Below are 18,563 nucleotides of genomic sequence, written 5' to 3' on the forward strand. Positions count from 1 at the left end.
TACACACTTTAAGCTTCGGTGTTCATGACGCTGTCAGTGGGATACAAATATGGCCGCCCGTTTCAATGGGTGTAGTAACGTCGTTCCTTCCCTTGGCATCTCTACGGTGAAAGCCCCCTATTCTCAACTCCAACGGTTGCGTGTGACTCTAACATGCAGGCTGCCCGGAAAAGGCTATGAAAAGTATATTCCATTACATATTAGCGTAGGGATGGAGGGGATTTACCATTTGCTATCTCTATGTTCAACCTCCACCGCTTGTGAAGGTGAGCGCATGCGTCGCGACGCCTCAACGCGAATGCTAAACCCGCGAGTTCTGGAGAAAGCGGGGGCCATTGGGGAGGGAGAAGGGGAGGGGGAGTACTTCCCGGCATGCTCCGCGGCTACCCAGTATTTAACCCTTTGGCGAGCGAGCCAAAATTTCTCTATCCTGAAGTTGAGGAGGTAAGGAGGGGTGGAAGGCGTTTTCTTCAATCCGGTGCCATCCGCGGCGTGCGGAGGCTCGCAGCCCTGCAAGTCCTCTTGAGGCCCTTCTGTACCGTTGCCCTTGCCTTTCCGTGTGATTATTGGCTGACTCTTGAGCTCTTCAATTGGGAAAGGAAGCGGTCTTTTTCGGAATGGCAATGGCGAGACCTTTGCATGCGGGCGATGGGGTTCTGTGGATTCTGCAAGCCTGCAACAGCCCAAATCTGATCATATTCTATTCTTCATGGTTGGTTGACCATAAACGAACATTTGTCTGAAATTTATTTGATTCTATTTATTTGGTTCTGTTTATTAATCGCTTCCCATAATTTGCACAAGTTCCAGATGCCTGAAATGAAATTTCGTGTGTGGATGCATTTAAAAAGCCCTGCCAAGCTGGGTACCTAAGAAAAATAAAATGTAGAAAAGAGGATTGTGGGATATACTGTTGCCCATGAAACATTTTTGCGTTATTATCCCCAATAGAGAGATTTTTAACGCATTTAATAATGTAGTATTACGTCCTTCAACCTGAAAGGCTCTCCCAGGGTGCCAAATTTGTCTGTATAAAATTACCTAATGGACAGACCATAAAGCATAGATACGTTGATGTTTTACTACAGCTTCGTGTATTTTAATAGTAACTATGTTAAGTATAATAATGTGCTTATGATGCAGCATGGGTAAACACCAACAGTGGTGTGATCCTATGCACTGTTTTTTAGAAGTGAGCTATAGTAATTACTGTTATGGGTGATGGTTCAGCTTAAGTAACACGTTCGGTGGTGGGATCCTGTGCACTCTTAATCAGAAAAAAATCTTGAAACTGGAGCAATTTACTTATGAGAAATCATGCATGGGCTTAGTCTTGGAGTTTTCCTCCCTGACTTTGAGCATACACTTTGGATTTCTGCGACTGAAGATGGTTGCCAGAAATCAGTAGCTTAAATGCATTTGAGGTGCATTCTTCCTTAATGCTGTTAATGTGCAGTTTGCTTGACTCCTTGCCTGACTTTGAACATCTTAGAAACGTTGGAGAAAAGCCAGGAGCTGCCTGATTACAAGTTGTGTCCCATGTTAATGGCACCTGGAGCAGACCCATTGAAATCAATGGGCATGACTTAGTATAGTCCATTGATTTCAGGGGGTCTCCTCTGAGTAGGGGTAAGTTGGGTACAACCCTAAACTTATATAGTAGTTTTTGTCACATGGGCTCTCATAGGGTTCTTCAATGTCCTAGAATTTGATCCTGGCCTGGTCTCATTGACCACAATCAGGACCTCACAGGGAACTCTGGTTTGTTTAGAAATCAGAGCGTCTGATCTCTTCTTTGTGGATGTGAAAGGGTGGAGCATGGTGACCTGAGATCACAGCTTGTTAATGTTTATGTAATTTATATCCCACCCTTCCCCACCAAAAGGAGCCCACATTTTCCCCTTGTGTCTGAATTGGGCTACTATATCTGTTTGATAACAGGTGTGGGGCACCTTTGGCCCTCCAGATGTTGCTGAACTATAACTCCCATTGTCTCTGGCCATGCTGGCTGGGGCTGATAGGAGCTGCAGTTCAGCTACACTTGGAGGGCCACACCTGACTTGTATGAAATCTGGAGATAAGGCATCCCTAATAGATGGCTTTTCCACCTTTCCTTAAAGGCTTTCAGTAAGGAAAGCCCGCCACCCTTTCTCCTATACGTACAGTTTGTCTTTAATACTCTAGCCCTAAGGGTGCCCTTGCTAGTACCAGCTTCTGCCTTTTGTAATTTTTGATGCAGTCTTTCTGTGATGAAACTTTACACAGACCTGTTCTGAAAAGTTCTGTGAGGATGCCCTTTTGTTTCTGAGAACAGACTCCGGCCTCGTGTAGTTGTTGCTGCATAAGGCTATTTAACTTGAATTTGCGTTAACTTATAGCCTATTTTCCCCCTTCCAGATCTGAATTTGCAAGATTGCACAGTTCTGCATTCCAGGTGAGGTGGAAATCTGGCCTGTGTCTCTAAGCTGTTATTTCATTACATACCTTAAAAAACTTTGTGCTTCTTTAACTTCCATATGTTAAAATAGTGAGGTGGATTTCGATCAATACTGAACAAGTCTGACTGCCATTTTCCCTAGACAGGGGGTCACATAGACAATAGAGAATAGTGCTGTTGTAGTGAAAATGTGCCAAGGACACTGATACTGCAGGAATGAAGGGAGGACGGATGGAACAGGGGGCAGAGCATCATTGTAGCATTGTAACATAGAGTAAAGCAATGTAACTGTTGCCATGATTGTGACGGAGGTAAAGGTATATAACTGTCTGTAACTAACCACCATTTTGAGGAAGAGAGTTGAGTCCTGTACTCTACTCTGGCTAAGCGCTTAGCTAAATAAACAACCTTAAAACAGGCTTTGGCTTCATTATTAAGTCTCCTCAAAAAGAACTCAGTTGTAAATTCCACGACAATCTCATAAAGATTACAAGTTGTGTCTGGTAGCCCAAAGCAAATATTTTTAACAGTCAATGTAACAGAATTAGAGGCTCCTTTTTTAAAAAAAAAAATCCATCCTCTTAAAACAGTATAATCACTTTCCCTTGGTGGTAAAAACTGCTTAAAGAAAGGAGGTGTTTAAAAAGCTTCTGACTGCTCTTTACTTTGGCTGCTGAAATGGCAAGTTTCTTGTCCAAGAAAATGAGGATTTCTCTGGCCCTCAAATGTGCAGCAAGTTCCTTCCCTGTTTTTGCAGCCTGAGAGTGGCCACTGCTTGGTTTGTGCTGTTGTGAAAAGCATAGTAGATCAGTAACTAACAGAAGTTGCCTCTGATAAATATAGGGTCATTGGAGATAATCCTGCAGTGGTTTGGAAGATTAGGAACATATCACGGGCTTGCATATTCTCTTCTTTTTGTGTGCTAGCACATCAGTTGAAGGTCTGTTTCCTGATTTCCTCTAACCACAGTTTACCATTGCATTCACATTTGGGAAAGTAGGGTTAGCACAAACCTGCAAACCCATAACTTTAAAATATCATTTGAGGTGTGTTTTGAATTCCATGGTTTAGAAGGTAATCTCAGTCTGTCATGTGCAGGCATCGTCGTAAATTATAGCTCAGGAAATGTCAAGCAAGCTGTTAAGGGCAACACTTTCTTTAGTTCTCTTTCTGGCCATTAGTATATCAAGTGCTACAGGGATGATATCCATGAACTCTCTCTTTCTGAGGCTTCAGTGGAGAAAACCTTTACCAGATTCTGAGTAGCACTAGCCCTTGGCATCAGTCCGGGAGATGGAAGTCGCTTTTGCCATAGTGCCGTGACAAAATAATAGACTTGCACAGTGGAAGCACAAAGGCTGTACCGTCAGATTGCTGAGAAATCTCCCCCAATATGTAGAGGGTTGCATGGCCTCCTTAGTGGCTGAAAGCAGTGTGGTAATATATATATATATCTTTCTCTGTGCCGTTATGCAGGTGCAAGAGCCCTTGGCGATGGGTCTGTATTGCAAGTAAGTGTTGGTCACAAACATACCTAAAACCAGCAACATTGAAACAATGTCTGGGCGGCCGATCTCCTCTTGCAAGATCTGAACAGGCTGGTTCATGACAGATGCTCTTGGAGGTCACTGATTCATACGGTCGCCATAAATCGTAATCGACTTGAAGGCACACAACAACAACAAGCCAGTCAACAGCTTAGAGGTTTCCTACAATCAAGCTTGTATAATTTTTGTTAATTTTTTTTTTTTTGTGAAGTCAGAAAAGTATTAGTGTTTGCTGATGGGCAGTGGGAAAGGGGGTGTTTCCACCGCTTGCTCGTGTTCAGTGATGTACAAAATCGACAAGCATATATCTGATGTCTAGTGATGTCCGCTTTCTGTCTGAGAACACAAGACCCCTTCCTCTTTGAAGGGGAGGGAGGCATGAATGAGCGGAGAAATAAAAACTTCTTGTTCTGATTTTCTTCATTGCAGGGTGTTTGTTCCTGAACAAGGAGCGATTCTTTGGGAAACCCTTAAGAGGTAAGTTTGAGGACCTCTGTGAGTGAAGGAGAGGTGAGGCCATCGTGCAATGGCCAGCCTCTTGGAGGTTGGGAGGATTTTCTTCCCATAACTTGGGAGTGCTGACCCGTAATACTCGGCTGCCTAGTTTGAAGTGATGACCTTTGTTGTTGGACGACGCTTAGTCTCATGGCAATAGTTACCAAAGCCCTGATCAAACTGCCGTTCCTCCACGTAGCGAGCCTCTCCTGTCGCAAATGTGCTTTTACAGATCAAATTCTTATTTCCCACACAGGTGGAAGGACCCTAACCAAAAATGGCGTTGGAGGTACTGCTGAAATTGAAATTTATTTTGATACGCTTTTTCCAAACAAGAAAACAAGTATAGTTCTTTTGCTGTAGGAGTTTAACCGGTTTAACATCACTGGTTGGCTGTGTTGAGGCTTTTGCTTGCCTAGAGGTGCTATAGCATTTTCAGGGTCCCCACCCCACTCATGCCTGTTGTGTCTCTACAGTGATGAGAGTTTTACCGCCCCAGTCTGATTTCTTGTGACTGAATGGTCCCTCTGAGACGTCAGAGCTCCGCAGGACTTGGGGTGGGGATGGGTGGTCTCCATGGCTGTTAACTTTCAGTAGGAATTTGAAAACATTCCTTTTTACCCAGGCATTTGGTGGCTGAAGGGAACTGTTCTTTGTAACCTGAAGATCACTAATGAAAGAAGGTCTTTAAGCTGTGTTTTAGAATGTTTTTTAAATTGTTTTTAGTATTTTTCTTTTCTTTTCCTTGTTAAATTGTTTAGTTTATGTTTTGCTGCCCTGGGCTCCTTCATGAGAAAGGTCAGGATATTATTATCATCATCATCATCAATCTTGACTTCCATTTTCTCTTCTTTTTCAGGACTGAGTGTTTGGCTTCAGAGAGTAGGCCAAAGCAGTTGACTTAAAAGGCTGAGCTTCCAACTGGTACGTTTTGCTCAAAACGGAATGGCTCTGCATTAGCAGAAAAATAGAGTCCGGTATCTGAAGCCTAGAGCATCACTTCTGGTCCCCATGAGGAAATCCCGTTGCGTCTTACCATCTGTCCCAGCGCCAGAACCTGCAAAGGTTGAACCCACTGGGGCTGGCAGAGGGAAAGGAGGAGACTCAGCTCCAGAAGGAACTGTCTGATGGGACTTAAGTCTGATAAGGAAGGGCTCAGTGTTTGCATGTGCATGTTCTCCATGCAAAAGGTCTTGAATTCAGCCCCTGGCATTTCTAGGTAGGGTTAGGGAAGACTGCAGTAAAGTTGTCAATAAAAGACCGCTACAAAACATGTTTGAAAACATTCAAAAACTAATTAAAATTAGCAATAAATGAAAAACCGTTTAGGCTTGTTTAACAAATATGATTTAACCAGGTGAGGGGGAAAGCACAGCAAAGGTCAATAGGCAGGGAATTCCAAAGTGTAGGTGCTGCCACACTAAAAGATCAATTCCTTACATGTGCAGAACAGACACGGCGTGGCACTTGTGAAAGTACTGGTTTTGCAGATGAAAGTGCTCAAGTGGGTCTATGTGGGTTGAGGCAATCCCACAAGTAAACTAGCCTCAAGCTGTTAAGGGCTTTTTATACTAACAGTAACACTTTGAACTTAGTCCGGTAGCACATTGGTAGCCAGTGCAGATCTCTGGTGCAAAATTCTGAATTACCAGCAGCATTCCAGATCAGGCATGAGGGAAGCCCTGTGTAGAGTGCAGTGCAGTAATCCAGCCTATATTTTGGTCTTTCATTCAACCAGTTTGTGAAGCATCTGGTCTCCTGAAGGTGGCCACCGTCAGAATGGAGGACATATACAGAGAGTGGGACTGGACTGCTTGTTCTTCTGTCTCCAAAGGAGAAAAGTCGGTTTACGTAGAGATGTAACTGCCCTTGTTTATTTATCTGCTCGGACCTCCAATTTCCCCCTTGTTCCCCACTGACATGATGATCTCTCTTTTGGAATCTCGTTCGGCTGAATGTTGCTGTTGAGAAATGGAATCTGAGCATCAGTTGGGAGCTTACCTAAACTGCAGGTGGTGGTCCTTGATGTGCCGCATACTGGCCAAATAACTGTCCCAGCTTTAATAGTTTTGTTTCGTTTTTGTGTGTGCTGCTTTGCTCCAGTTTTTAAGCCTGTTGAGATCTTTACAAATTGCCTTGGGCGCAAAAACGTGCATGAAACGGGTAGGCTGGAGTATGTTCTAAACTTAGGAATTGTCTAAACATCCTTGGAGAGTCAGTGGTGGTGCAGTGGTTAGAGTGTTGGATTGGGACCTGAGAGACCAGGGTTCAAATCCCTGCTTGGTCATCAAGCTCCCTGGGTGACCTTTGGCCAGTCACTGTCTTTCAGCCTAACCTACCTCGCAAGGTTGTTGTGAGGATAAAATCAGGAGGGAGAGAACCACATTTGTACGCCACCTTGAGCTCCTTGTAGGAAAGGTGGGATATAAACATAATAATAAATATAAAGTGCCTGTATTTAAATTTTGAAGGGCCTCCTCTGACAAGATCCCTTTGGAATAGGGTAGTGCTTGACAATTTCATTGTGTTCTGAGTATTTTTTTTCTGAATGGTCAAACCTTCTTTCCTGCAGGATGGTGAACCTAGATTAGAGAACCTCCCTTCGTGAAGGGGACTAGCAGGTAAGGATTTTGGGAGAGGGTTGGGGTGTCAGGGCACGTGGATTGCATGTGGGAGGCTTAAAGCCCCAGCTTGCCTGTGTTTACTTGGAAGTTAGCCCTCAGGATGTGCAACAGAGAGGACCCTTAATAGAGCAAGTGTAGGGAACCTTTGGCCCTCCAGATGTTGCTGAACTACAACTCCCATCGCTCCTGGCCATTGGCTATGGTTAATGGTGCCAGTGGGAGTCGCAGTTCAGCAGTGTCTGGAGGGCCAAAGGTTTCCTCCCATCTGTAGCAGAAGGAGGTAGCTTGTACCTTGAACTGTTTCCTTGGGAGACTCCCTCTGGAAGCTGGGAGAGGGGGTAGTTTCCTGCAGTTTTGATGATGAGTCTAACTAGCTCACTTTGATCGTGCGTAAAGCCATGAAAATGTTTGAACAGCTGAAAAACTGCAGAGAACCAAGCCAGGTAGAGTAAGCCCAGTTCTGTGACCCTGGCTATGAAAGATGATTTGCTGTGATACTGTGTCTCTTTGTTTGCTTACCCCACCTTCTTTGCAGATGGCATCCTGAAGCTCCTGGAATCCTAAACTAGCCAGCGTTACCTGGAGATGCCAGGCATTGGACCGTCTGCCTGCAAAGCAGCTGCAAAGAGGTGAGTTAGACTAGATCTCTGGGTAAGGGCTCCTTTCCCCATCTTGCTCCAGTGATGAGAATGTTACCGCCCCAGTCTGATTCCTGGGACGGAGAGGTTCCTTCTGAGTCTAGGAGCACGGCTGTGATGTTTTTCTAGTTGCTTTCTCAATGTCTTTTGACAGCTGGCTCCTTCAGGAGGAAGGGTGGGATATGGATCCAGAGGCTGGTTGCTTGGGGATGAGACATCACAATTGCTCTTTCTCTTTGCTATATTTAACATCCCGTGCTCTTTTTTTCCATCATAAAAGCTCAGATGGGCTAACGGGGGGCTCCTGCTGACCTCCAGATGCTGCTAACCTGCCATGCTGCTGCACTGATTCCTTCCAGCCCACTTCACCGGGATCAGTACTGCGCCCAGACCACCAAAGCGTTGCTTCTGCCTCCCAGCAGGTAAAAGGGTTAAAACACACCCGCACACTGCCGCAAGAGAGTGCATGCGATGGGGCGGGAGAACCTGTGGCCCTCTGGATATTGCTGGACTCCAACTCTCATCAGTCCCACGGTTTAGGGGCAGCTCAAGATGTGACCTGATTCCCCATTCCTTGGCAGGGGAGTCTTGCATTAGTTTTGGGACAGCAGTGGAGGGAGTCCTGATGAGGAAGTATGGCCGTGTCTTACTCTCTGCCCTGGCTCCAGAACCTGCAAAGGTTGAACCCACTGGAGCCAGCAGAGGGAAAAGATGAAATGCTGCTCCCGAAGGAGCTGTCTGATGGGACTGGGAAGACCAGCTGGATGGGTGTCATGTCATTACTTTTCTTGAGCAACTCATCTTTGGACTCTTCTTTCTCTTCCCCCCCAAAAAAATCCATTCACCGGTGTGCAGTCACTGAAGTGTATTCTCAAAACGCTGCAACATGCGGTCAACATTCTCAACTGCTTTAGCACTGGGAAAAGAGAGTCAATGTCCATTTGAGCCCAGACCAGAGTAAAGAAGAAGGCGATGAGCAGGGCACGCAATAAATGTCCTGCGTGCGAAGCTGCCTCATACTGAATCAGTGCATTGGTCCAACTAGCTTAGTATTGCCTACACTGACTGGCAGTGGCTCTGCAGGATTTCCAATGAGGATCTCTCCCAGGCCTACCTCGGGATGCCAGGGATTGATAGTGGGGCCTTGTGCATGCACAGCGATGCTCTGTGGCTGAGCTGTGTGTTTTTCCCCCTCATATCTTTTCATGGACATGTAACGAGCATGCAGGGTATTCATTGCATAAGGTTATGTACAGCTTACTTGAGATGTAGAAACAATGCTGTGGTCTGGCTCAGAATTAGTTATGCTGGATTGTTATTGATGATGATGATGATGATGATGTACTGCCTTCAAGTCCATTCCAACTTACGGCATCCCTACAAATAGGGTTTTCATGGTAAGTGGTATTCAGAGGGGGTTTCCCATGGCCTCCCTCTGAGGCTGAGAGGCAGTGACTGGCCCAAGGTCACCCAGGAAGCTTCATGGCTGTGTGGGGATTTAATTTGAAGGAAATTTCTGTGTGTGTTACAAATGTTCAAAACATTTTATTGTGTATGTTTTTTATACAAGTTGATTGAATTTGTAAGCAGCTTTGCTTTCCAGGAAAGTTCTGTTTAAATGAATAAAATTACATAGGAATACATTATGGACTATTTAAGCACTTTTTTGTGTGTTTGCTGTCTGACAGTGAAGTCTTTTCATTTTGCAATGTACAGATTACCTTTAATTGTATCCAGTGGAGAGGTTTAAATCAGCCTTTCCCATCCCTTGGGTCTCCAGATGTTGCTGGACTGCAGTTCCCATCACTGCTGACCTTTGGCCATGCTGGATGGGGCTGATGGGATATGTAGTCCAGCAACATCTGGAGACTCAGATTGAGAAGAGTTGGTTTAAACTATGGGTTGTGTCTTATGGTAATCATACATGGAGTAGACCCAATAAAAAAGAACATTGACGTGGTGAACTTATGCTCATTAATTTTGAGGGGTATGCTCCAGGGCTGTGGAGTCGGAGTCGGTAGAAATGTACCAACTCCAACTCCTTCATAAATGGCAAATGTGTATTAACTAGTAATAACAAATTTACTGTAGTAAAATGGTAGCACAAGGCATTTCATCACCACCACATGAATCCAGAGCCCAATCCCTGGGGCTGATGGGAGTTGTAGTTTAAAAAAGTAACTTTTCCAAGCTCTGCATTCACGTGGTGGTGATGAAATGCCTTGTGCTACCATTTTACTACAGTAAATTTGTTATTACTAGTTAATACACATTTGCCATTTATGAAGGAGTCGGAGTTGGAGTCGAAGGTCTGGCGTACCGATTCCACAGCCCTGGTATGCTCTGAGTATTACTGGATCCAACTAAAGTCCATGCTTAGCTTCTGAACCATATGAAATTTAAACTCCCTATGTGGGTGTCCTCGGCCACATTTACACCATACATTTAAAAGTATTGTTATTCCACCTTTAAATAGTCAGGATTTTCCACCAAAGAATCCTGGGAAGTAGTTTGATAAAGGTGGTTGTTATGTGCCTTCAAGTTGACTACGACTTATGGCGACCCTCTGAATCTGCAACCTCCAAAAGCATCTGTCATGAACCACCCTGTTCAGATCTTGTAAGTTCAGGTCTGCAGCTTCCTTTATGGAATCAATCCATCTCTTGTTTGGCCCCTCAATACTATCCACGTGTTTGAGTTGTGAGGTTTACCCCAGTAGAGCATTTTGGGGTGGGGAATTGCTGACTGATGTTTATAAGCTATGAAGTCTGCAGCTGATCAGTCTTAAGATGGAAGGGGGGGAAATGCATTCAAATGCCCTTTGGGATGCTATGCAGGTATCGGGTTTCACCAAGGCCTGCTAGTAGTGGAAATGTTGAAACCACCCTCCCCCATCTCTAAAAAGACAAAGAACTGACTAAATCCCATTTAGGCTTCCGCCCTTAAGCAAAACAGGCAGGATTCCTGGAAGGTGGGAAACAGAAATTCAAGAGAAACTAGGCAGTATTTGTTAGCAAAGCTAGAAACTAATTTTATGTGGTATGCAAGGTATTTTTAAAAATTCAATAGAAACCAAACTGGGTTAAGAGGGAATTTTCTCTAAGAGAGTAAAGCCCCGTCTTAGAGTGGTGTAAATTCCTCTTCCTCCAGTTTAGGATCCTGCCGGCAGAAGGATTAAATTTCTCCGCACTTCAAGAAGGATGCAGACAAACGAACAGGTTCAGAGGAGGGCAACAAGGATGATCAGGGGACTAGAAACAAAGCCCTGTGAGGAGAGACTGAAAGAACTGGGTATGTTTAGCCCAGAGAAGAGAAGACTGAGGGGAGATATGATGGTACTTGAAAGGTTGCCACACAGAGAATGCTTTGATTTGGATTCCTGCATTGAGCAGGGGGTTGGACTTTAAGTTTACCACTACAGAAGAGTTCGGGAGATCTGAAAAGCTTGTAAAACAGTATTCTGCAGTATTTTGGTGGGGCCTAATATTTGCCCAGAGAGACAGGAGGAGGTGGATTAGGCAACCTGGGACCAGACGCTCTACCACTGAGCTGTGGCCCTCTCCAGGCTTTGAGATGGGACATTCCCAGCCCTACCTGGCGATGCCACGGATTTAACCTGGGACCTGCTGCGTGCAACAGCAGATGGTGCTCCACAGAGCTGCTGCAGCATTTCCCTCTTATGGTGCTTGGCTTCTAAGGCCTCCTCCATAATCAGCCCTTCTGAGTAGTTTTTCTGGGCACCGGCCCAACAGCTTAGCAGGACAGAGGAAACTGCAGAGGCTTCGGCGGCAAGTCCAGGCCTCGCCCCTGCGGCCTGGCATTCCTTGACTAAAAGCATCCCTTTGCAGTTGTTGTTCTGGGCACCCACCCAGCAGCTCAGCAGGGCAAAGGAATCCGCACAGGCTCCGGCAGCAAGTCCAGGCGTGTTGTGGCCACTGGATCCAGCACACCCCCATTACCCTGCTCCCTTTCACTCCTTCGCTCAGCAGCAGAAACTTTGCCCCTGGCACCCACCCACAGCAGCATCGATCCCCAGGGCTTGGGATGGGTTGCCGATGGCTAGGCCTGGTGTTTACTCTAGCGGCAGCCGCTGCTCCCAGCTGCAGAGGAGGCGGCATGCCTGAGTCAGAGGTCCCTGCTGCACCCTGCCCACAGGGAGAAAGTCTACAAGAAGAGGAGCAGCACATGATGCCCAGATTCAGCACATGCATGCTGCAATGTGCTGCCCAAGCCATGCTCGGAATGGTTGGTGCCAAGGCCACGGTCTCCTTGAAGCTCAACGAAGGCAGGGAAGGTGAGCGAGGTGGAGGGTCACTGGAAGTGAAACTCATCACTGCCTGGGAATCCTGGCTGGGTAGCCAATCGAGTGGCAGCAGGGAGGGAACCACAGGCTCCGCCCCTGTGTGGCCTCTGAGGCAGCAGCTTGGGCGTCACAGGAGCTTTGAAGGCCTTAGTTCCCAGGGCTCCTTAAAGGAAGCAGCATTCAGCTGGAGTCGTCTAGGGGCTGGGGAGTGGGGGGAGGGAGGTAAGGGCGGCCGCTTACGCATTACCAAAAAAAGAGAATGCAGATTTGCATACAATTTGCAAATATATCTATATGTAGAAATGCAAATTGAGAATTCTCATTGTAGCGCGGAAGATCATGACCAATCTGTGTGCCTGCTCAGTCTGCTATCCAAGTACTAAATGTTGATAAGCAACTTCAAGGTCCTTCTTAAAAATTATTTACTTTGAACCCCATTTTATCCAGGCAGTCCTTGAAGTGGAGGCCTCCTCCAAAACACAGAACTGTGTTCTGTCAAGTAGGCCACCTTAAGCAGGAAGGTGAGGGGTTGTCAACCCAAATGTAACCCTACCATCAACCCTTTAGGTGGCCATAGACAAGCTTTGCCCCTCCGTGCAATATGGGGCTAATATCGGCCAATATTACAGGGTTGTTGTAAGGATAACAGAAGTACTGTATGTGGCACATTTTGAATGCTTGAAGTGTACTAACCTAACAAGCTAAATGTTACTGTTTAGCCTAGCCAGAGGTACAAAACAGCATTTCTTTTGGTGCTGAAATATGAGGACAATAATATTCGCCTTTCTGACAGGATTGCAGAGATAGATGGAGTGCTTTGAATGTTCTTAAAAGATGCTGCTATAGTCAGTTTTCTTGTTGTGCAATTTTTTAAATCCCCATCTGCCTTCCCGTGAACTGCACTGCAGGGACGTCCTAAGCCATTCAGTCCCGACCACAGCCCCTTTCCAACCTGCAACCTGGGGAGAAGGTAGTGTATTTGCATTGACGGTCTCTTTTTTCAATGTTGAAAAACTTAACAAAACTACAAGAAACGTTTCTTAGCAGCTTTTAAAGACCCTGGGGAGCCGCTGCTAGCCAGAGTAGGCAACTGACCCGTAAACAGTCTGACCTGATGTAAGGTGGTTTCCTGTGTGCTCTTGTGCTTCCTTCCTTGGATTGTAAAAATGGAGGGACTGCAAAGGTCGAAGGCCACGCTACATGCCCAGTGAACTATGCTTGGTTTGTGGGTCTACTGTTTATTTAAACTTCTATTCCCCTCTTCCTCCCAGAAGGAGCCCAGGGCGGCAAACAAAGAACAAAACACTAAAAACATCATAAACATCTCAAAAACAAAACATCTTACACAGAATTTAAAAATAAAACATCTTCGGTAAAAAATCATTGAAAACATCTTAAAAAGCAATTCCCAAACTGTTGTAACGGATAAGTTCTCTACTGGAAAGGTTTGTCAAAAGGGGAAGGTCTTCAGTAGGCACTGAACAGATAGCAGAGATGGCGCCTCTCTAATATTTAAGGGGAGGGGATTCCAGTGCAGTTCTTTGAGCAGTGGGGTGACACGTTGGCGATACCCTGCCCCAGTGAGCAGTCGTGCCACCACATTTTGACAAAGGAAGAAATGTTTATAGTGCTATTGGTTGTAGAAGATGGGGTTAGGTGGGAGAAGCACAAAGGGACATTGGAGAATATTTTTAGATATTTTTATAAGTATGTTTTGTTTTATTTATTCTGTTATGTACATTGTTGAGATTCATTGTTTAGTTATGTTTATTTAAATTGTGATGTATTGTTTTTCCTTTTAATTATACCAAATATGAATTGTATATTATATATTGTATATTATAATAATAATAATTTAATTTTTGTGTCGCCTATCTGGCCAAGGCCACTCTAGGCGACGTACACAATTAAATTCCAGTAAAATACAATTTAAAATACAATTTAAAATACACAGCAATACAATACAGTCGACAATAAAGGATTAAATTACAGCATAAAACAGTATGTAAACAACGGGCGTTCAGTAATAGTGATAAAAGCTTAGCCCACCCCTGAGGTCCCGAAGGCCTGCTCAAAAAGCCAAGTTTTTAATGCTCGGCGAAATGCATCCAGGGAAGGGGCATGTCGAAGATCGAATGGGAGGGAGTTCCAGAGAGTGGGGGCCGCCACTAAAAATGCCCTCTCCCTAGTTCCCACCAACCTAGCTGTTTTCGTTGGTGGTACTGAGAGAAGGCCCTGCGTGGCTGATCTAGTCAGGTGGCTAAGTTGGTGGTACTGGAGGTGCTCCTTCAGGTAAACTGGGCCGAGACCGTATAGGGCTTTAAAGGTTAATACCAACACCTTGAATTGGGCCCGGAAAGCAACTGGAAGCCAGTGTAGATGAACTAACACCGACGTAATGTGATCACGGCGGCGGCTATTTGTAAGTAAACGGGCCGCCGCATTTTGTACCAGCTGTAGTTTCCGGGTCGTTTTCAAGGGTAGCCCCACGTAGAGCGCATTGCAGTAGTCCAGTCGAGAGGTGACCAGTGCATGCACTACCAGTGGGAGCTGATGATATTGATTTTTATGTCGTAAACCACCCAGAGAGCTTCGGCTATGGGACAGTATAGAAATTTAATTTAATAATAATAATAATTTTGCACCAGCTGCAGCTTCCAGACCGAACCTCAAAGGCAGCCCCACGTGGAAAGCATTACAGTAATCCAACCTGGAGGTTACAAGTGCATGGACAACTGTAGTCAAGCTATCCCAGTCCAGAAAAGCCGCAGCTGTCTTACCAGCCAAAGCTGGTAAAAGGCACTCCCAGCCACTGAGGTCACAGCGTTTTGCAGGACTGTCTTAGAAAGGCTCTGCTATCCTGTCTCTCCGTCTGCCTGCCATTGAGGGGACGGGGCCCTGATGGACTCTGGCCTGGGAGGAGAGGAGCGTTGGTCAGTTGATCAGAGTGCCTCTGAATCCCAGTTGCTCAGAGTCACCAATGGGGAGAATTGCTGTTGCACTCAGGTCCCGCTTGCTGGCTTCCCATTGGGACATCTAGCTAGCCACTGTGAGAACAGGATCCTGGACCAGGTGGACCATGGGTTTGATCCAGCAGCCAGGCTCCTTGATCCCAGAAGCACCTCTCTGTCGCTGCCTCTCCTTCGGCCGAGCAGCTGGTGGATGTTGAGAGGGAGTTTCCTAGGTGGGTTTCAGTTGCAGCTGACAGAGGCTTCCCTTTCTCCTCTTGCAGGCAAGGAGCAGGAGTTCTGCTGGATGCTCCACCTCCGCTGTGAGAAGGGAGAGAGACTCACCAAAGCCTTTGTCCTGCTGAACCTAGAACAGCCCCCGGACGGAGGCCAGCCTCCTCCCTACCGGCTTCTCCTCACCACCACCGCCACCACCCCTCCCTCCCCACGGCAGTATTTGCGGGGCCACCACGGAAACCGTGGCACAAGGCTCTTGAGTAGGCAAGCCTGCGGCATCCGCTTTGACGTGACAGAGCCCTTCCGCAGTGCCAGGGGAGGCCAGGAGGCCAAGATGTGCGTCGAGGCGGTCTGTCCAGAGGAAGGGGGCTGCGGGGCCTTGCGGCTGAGCCTGCGCTGCCCGCCCTTCTTGGCCACATTGTGGCGCAGTCTGCCCCGGCCGGACAGCTAGACAACGGAAAGGGGGAGAGGCTCTCTCTACGACAAGAAGGTGGCGCTTAGCAACTGTTGGGGGTCAAGGGTTGCGGGGAAAAGGGTTCAAAGGGCACATGGATTTACACATACATACATGCTCCGGTCCTGTGATTGGCACGCCGGAGGGAGTCTCATAACAGTCTTTACTCCAGTGATAGTTTTTACTTGGTAATGTCAACATTAACATCAAACCATAGAAGTGTATCTTAATATATATACATATATATGTAGTGTACAGTAAGGCAAAAGAGGAAGGACTAAAAGAGGAAACCAAGAGTTGCCAACGTGGTGCCTGTGGACACACTGGACCCCGGTGATGTCTTCTCCTGATGCCTACGAAGCCTCTAAGCCCACATACTCCTTCTCTTGCTGCCCCCTTGGTCATGAGGCAGTGAACGCGGTTCCTTCTTTCTCCCTTGAAAAGTACAAAGAGCTGAAGGAGGAAGTTGGAAGAGTGAGGCTCTTTCCCACTTCTGTCAACTCTATGTGCTGTTCAAAACTCAGATGAATACTACTGGATCTGACTTTCCCCCAGATACCTTGGAAAAGCAAAGTATGTCCCTGTGCGCTCTCTTATGTTTCTGTTGGGGGGTAAGTGACGGGGGGGTGCCTGTGGCATTCACCCCAAAATCCAAAAAATGTGTTCATGGGCTTAAAATGGTTGCTGACCATTGGTGTGAACCAAGAAGGGGGGACAACACGTCCATAGTATGTGTATCCCTAGAGGTTGTAAATCCGTGCAGGCTGCCACTACTCCCAGGCTGCAGCTACCATTGTGGAGCATTGGGGGGACAAACTGGTCTAGCAATGGCCCGAAGCAGAGCTCCTGGCCCACATGGCATGCCTTAACTTGCTGACACTCTTACCTAAATTATACCCATAATTAGACCATGCTAATAGGGCGAGGCTGGCATGAGGCAGAAGTGTGGGAGGGGGGCTCACTGAGGCTTGTCCAGGGCCCCCCAAAACCTAGAGGCAGGCTTAGCTACATATTTACATAATAAACTATCAGAGACCACATCACACCATACACTGAAAGCACATGGCTTCCCCCAGAGGATTCTGGGGCTGTAGTTTACCCCTCATGCAGACCCCAGCACCCTTAACAAATGACAGTTCCCAGGATTCTTTGGGGCAAGTAATGAGCTTTAAATGTATGGTGTAGATGTGACCTATATTCACCAACTATTTACCAGGGAAAGTCACAGTTTGGGGGTAGCTGTCCTGGTGAATCATTGTTTCAAGTTTCTGCCTCTGGGCAAAAATTTGGAGGATGGCTTCTTAACATTTTCCAGCTGTACACAACAGACCTGCTGGCCTGGTAATAATGTTGCTTAACGTCAGTTCACTCCATAATGAGACCTCCATCACTGATAATTGAATTGTGGATGAGGTGGTTAACCTGGAGTGTCTCACCAAAGATCTGGGTGAGTGATAAGTGTCTACCTTACCCCGCTTGGGATCCATGTATTTGAAAGACTGTCTCTGCCAACCTGTAGTTCCATCAGCAGCTGTAGTTTAGGGGAAGGGCCACGTAGCTCAGTGGCAAAGCATCTGCTTTGCATGCAGAAGGTCCCAGATTCAAGCCCTGGCATCTCTAGGTAGGGCTGGGAATGTCCCCTGCCTGAAATCCTGGAGAGCTGCTGCCAGTCAGTGTAGATGATATTGAGCTAGATGGACCAATGATCTAACTCAGTATAAGGCAGCATCCTGTGTTCCTGTGGTGTGACAGCGTGAAGCAGGTCTTCTCATGTGGCACCCCGGAAGTGGAGTTCCTTCCCTCTAGATGGCTGTCCCACATCTTAATGTTTTTAGATGTCAGATTAAGAAGTATCTTTTTCTTCAGGCCTGTGGAAGGGGCTGATGTGAAGAGCAGTATTTTTTGCTGTTGGATTTGTTTAATAACGTTCTTGGTTTGTGATTTTTATATTGTATTGATGTATTTTAATGGATTGTAGTTTACCATCCTGGGAACTTTTGAACTGAAAGGCGGGTTATAAATCTAATAAATAATGATAAAAACAATTCATGTTCGAGCTTTCTCCCCTTTGATGTTAGATCCCTGAGTGAGAGTCAGATGTGTCTTGGCTGTAGACAAGGGGGCATAAAATGCATGTGCAGAAACATTAAGGCTCAGTTAATAGACATGTAAGTTTTCCCTTCCCCTCCTTTTTCATGCCTGCCAGCAGTTCAAATGCTTCCACTTTCAATTTGAAACTAACCACAGTTCCTCATGATGTCAGAACTCAGGGAAGTGTGGTTTATTAAAACTATGGTTACTGAAAACAAGCCAAGAACTGGGCACCCTAGAATTCACTTATGGTTGCTGTATGTAGCCTTCCTGATCGCCACATTTCTTTATTGGCAAAAGTTTCATCTTTTGATTTTGTGTAAATAAAGTAAAAACCATTTTTCTGTCTAGCCAAGTGTCTACTCATCCTGGCGGCATCTCTCTAGGATCTTAGGCAGCGAGAGGGCTTTCTCATTGCCTGCTGATACTTTTGGAGAGCCCAGAGATTAACGGGCTAGCAGCATCAGTTATGAAAAGCACCAGCTGAGAACACCACTTTCCAGGGCTTCCTATTTGTTATTAGGGGGAACTGGTATGGTTACTGAAATATTATTCAACAATACTAATTTAGCAGTGTCCTCAGAAGCAGCTCCCCCTGGAGCTCAGTAGGACATTTCCAGGTAAGTACAGCCGCCTGCCTGAGAGTAAATCCCATTGAATTGGATGGAAGCTTTTTCTAAGGAGACATGCTTAAGATGGCACTATTAGGCAAGCTCAGCATCGTGTTCACTGCCACGCAAACTGGAAAGCGGTGGGCTTGCGATTCCTTTGCAGCTCCAGGGTTAAATG

The 18,563-nt window shown here is 46.1% G+C and overlaps 1 protein-coding gene and 7 non-coding genes across 10 annotated transcripts; all 8 read left to right on the forward strand.

Annotated features, from left to right (window-relative positions):
* Positions 1-417: 417 nt before the first annotated feature.
* Positions 418-18,134, forward strand: LOC133374590 (uncharacterized). Of its 3 annotated transcripts, none has more exons than XM_061605634.1 (11): positions 418-444; positions 2,398-2,434; positions 3,914-3,948; positions 4,414-4,461; positions 4,736-4,768; positions 5,339-5,403; positions 6,218-7,100; positions 7,639-7,732; positions 8,022-8,163; positions 10,892-12,035; positions 15,277-18,134. In XM_061605634.1, exons 10-11 carry the CDS (start codon positions 11,786-11,788, stop codon positions 15,678-15,680), a joined length of 654 nt encoding a protein of 217 aa, XP_061461618.1. In that variant the 5' UTR covers positions 418-444; positions 2,398-2,434; positions 3,914-3,948; positions 4,414-4,461; positions 4,736-4,768; positions 5,339-5,403; positions 6,218-7,100; positions 7,639-7,732; positions 8,022-8,163; positions 10,892-11,785; the 3' UTR covers positions 15,681-18,134. The 3 variants fall into 3 exon arrangements, with proteins under 3 accessions (XP_061461618.1, XP_061461617.1, XP_061461619.1); XM_061605633.1 differs by lacking the exon at positions 418-444 and adding an exon at positions 452-712; XM_061605635.1 differs by lacking the exons at positions 418-444; positions 2,398-2,434; positions 3,914-3,948 and adding an exon at positions 3,955-4,141.
* LOC133375263 (small nucleolar RNA SNORD26) lies at positions 3,630-3,704 on the forward strand. Its single transcript, XR_009760118.1, has one exon. It is a non-coding gene; the product is annotated as a small nucleolar RNA SNORD26 (small nucleolar RNA).
* Positions 4,948-5,016, forward strand: LOC133375265 (small nucleolar RNA SNORD31). The gene has a single exon (XR_009760120.1). It is a non-coding gene; the product is annotated as a small nucleolar RNA SNORD31 (small nucleolar RNA).
* On the forward strand, positions 5,486-5,613 carry LOC133375267 (small nucleolar RNA SNORD22). Its single transcript, XR_009760122.1, has one exon. It is a non-coding gene; the product is annotated as a small nucleolar RNA SNORD22 (small nucleolar RNA).
* On the forward strand, positions 6,396-6,466 carry LOC133375264 (small nucleolar RNA SNORD30). Its single transcript, XR_009760119.1, has one exon. It is a non-coding gene; the product is annotated as a small nucleolar RNA SNORD30 (small nucleolar RNA).
* On the forward strand, positions 7,456-7,528 carry LOC133375262 (small nucleolar RNA SNORD29). Its single transcript, XR_009760117.1, has one exon. It is a non-coding gene; the product is annotated as a small nucleolar RNA SNORD29 (small nucleolar RNA).
* Positions 7,775-7,845, forward strand: LOC133375266 (small nucleolar RNA SNORD31). The gene has a single exon (XR_009760121.1). It is a non-coding gene; the product is annotated as a small nucleolar RNA SNORD31 (small nucleolar RNA).
* LOC133375268 (small nucleolar RNA SNORD22) lies at positions 8,362-8,488 on the forward strand. Its single transcript, XR_009760123.1, has one exon. It is a non-coding gene; the product is annotated as a small nucleolar RNA SNORD22 (small nucleolar RNA).
* Positions 18,135-18,563: the final 429 nt, after the last annotated feature.

Source organism: Rhineura floridana, chromosome 22, assembly GCF_030035675.1.
Source record: "Rhineura floridana isolate rRhiFlo1 chromosome 22, rRhiFlo1.hap2, whole genome shotgun sequence".
Taxonomy (NCBI): Eukaryota; Metazoa; Chordata; class Lepidosauria; order Squamata; family Rhineuridae; genus Rhineura; species Rhineura floridana.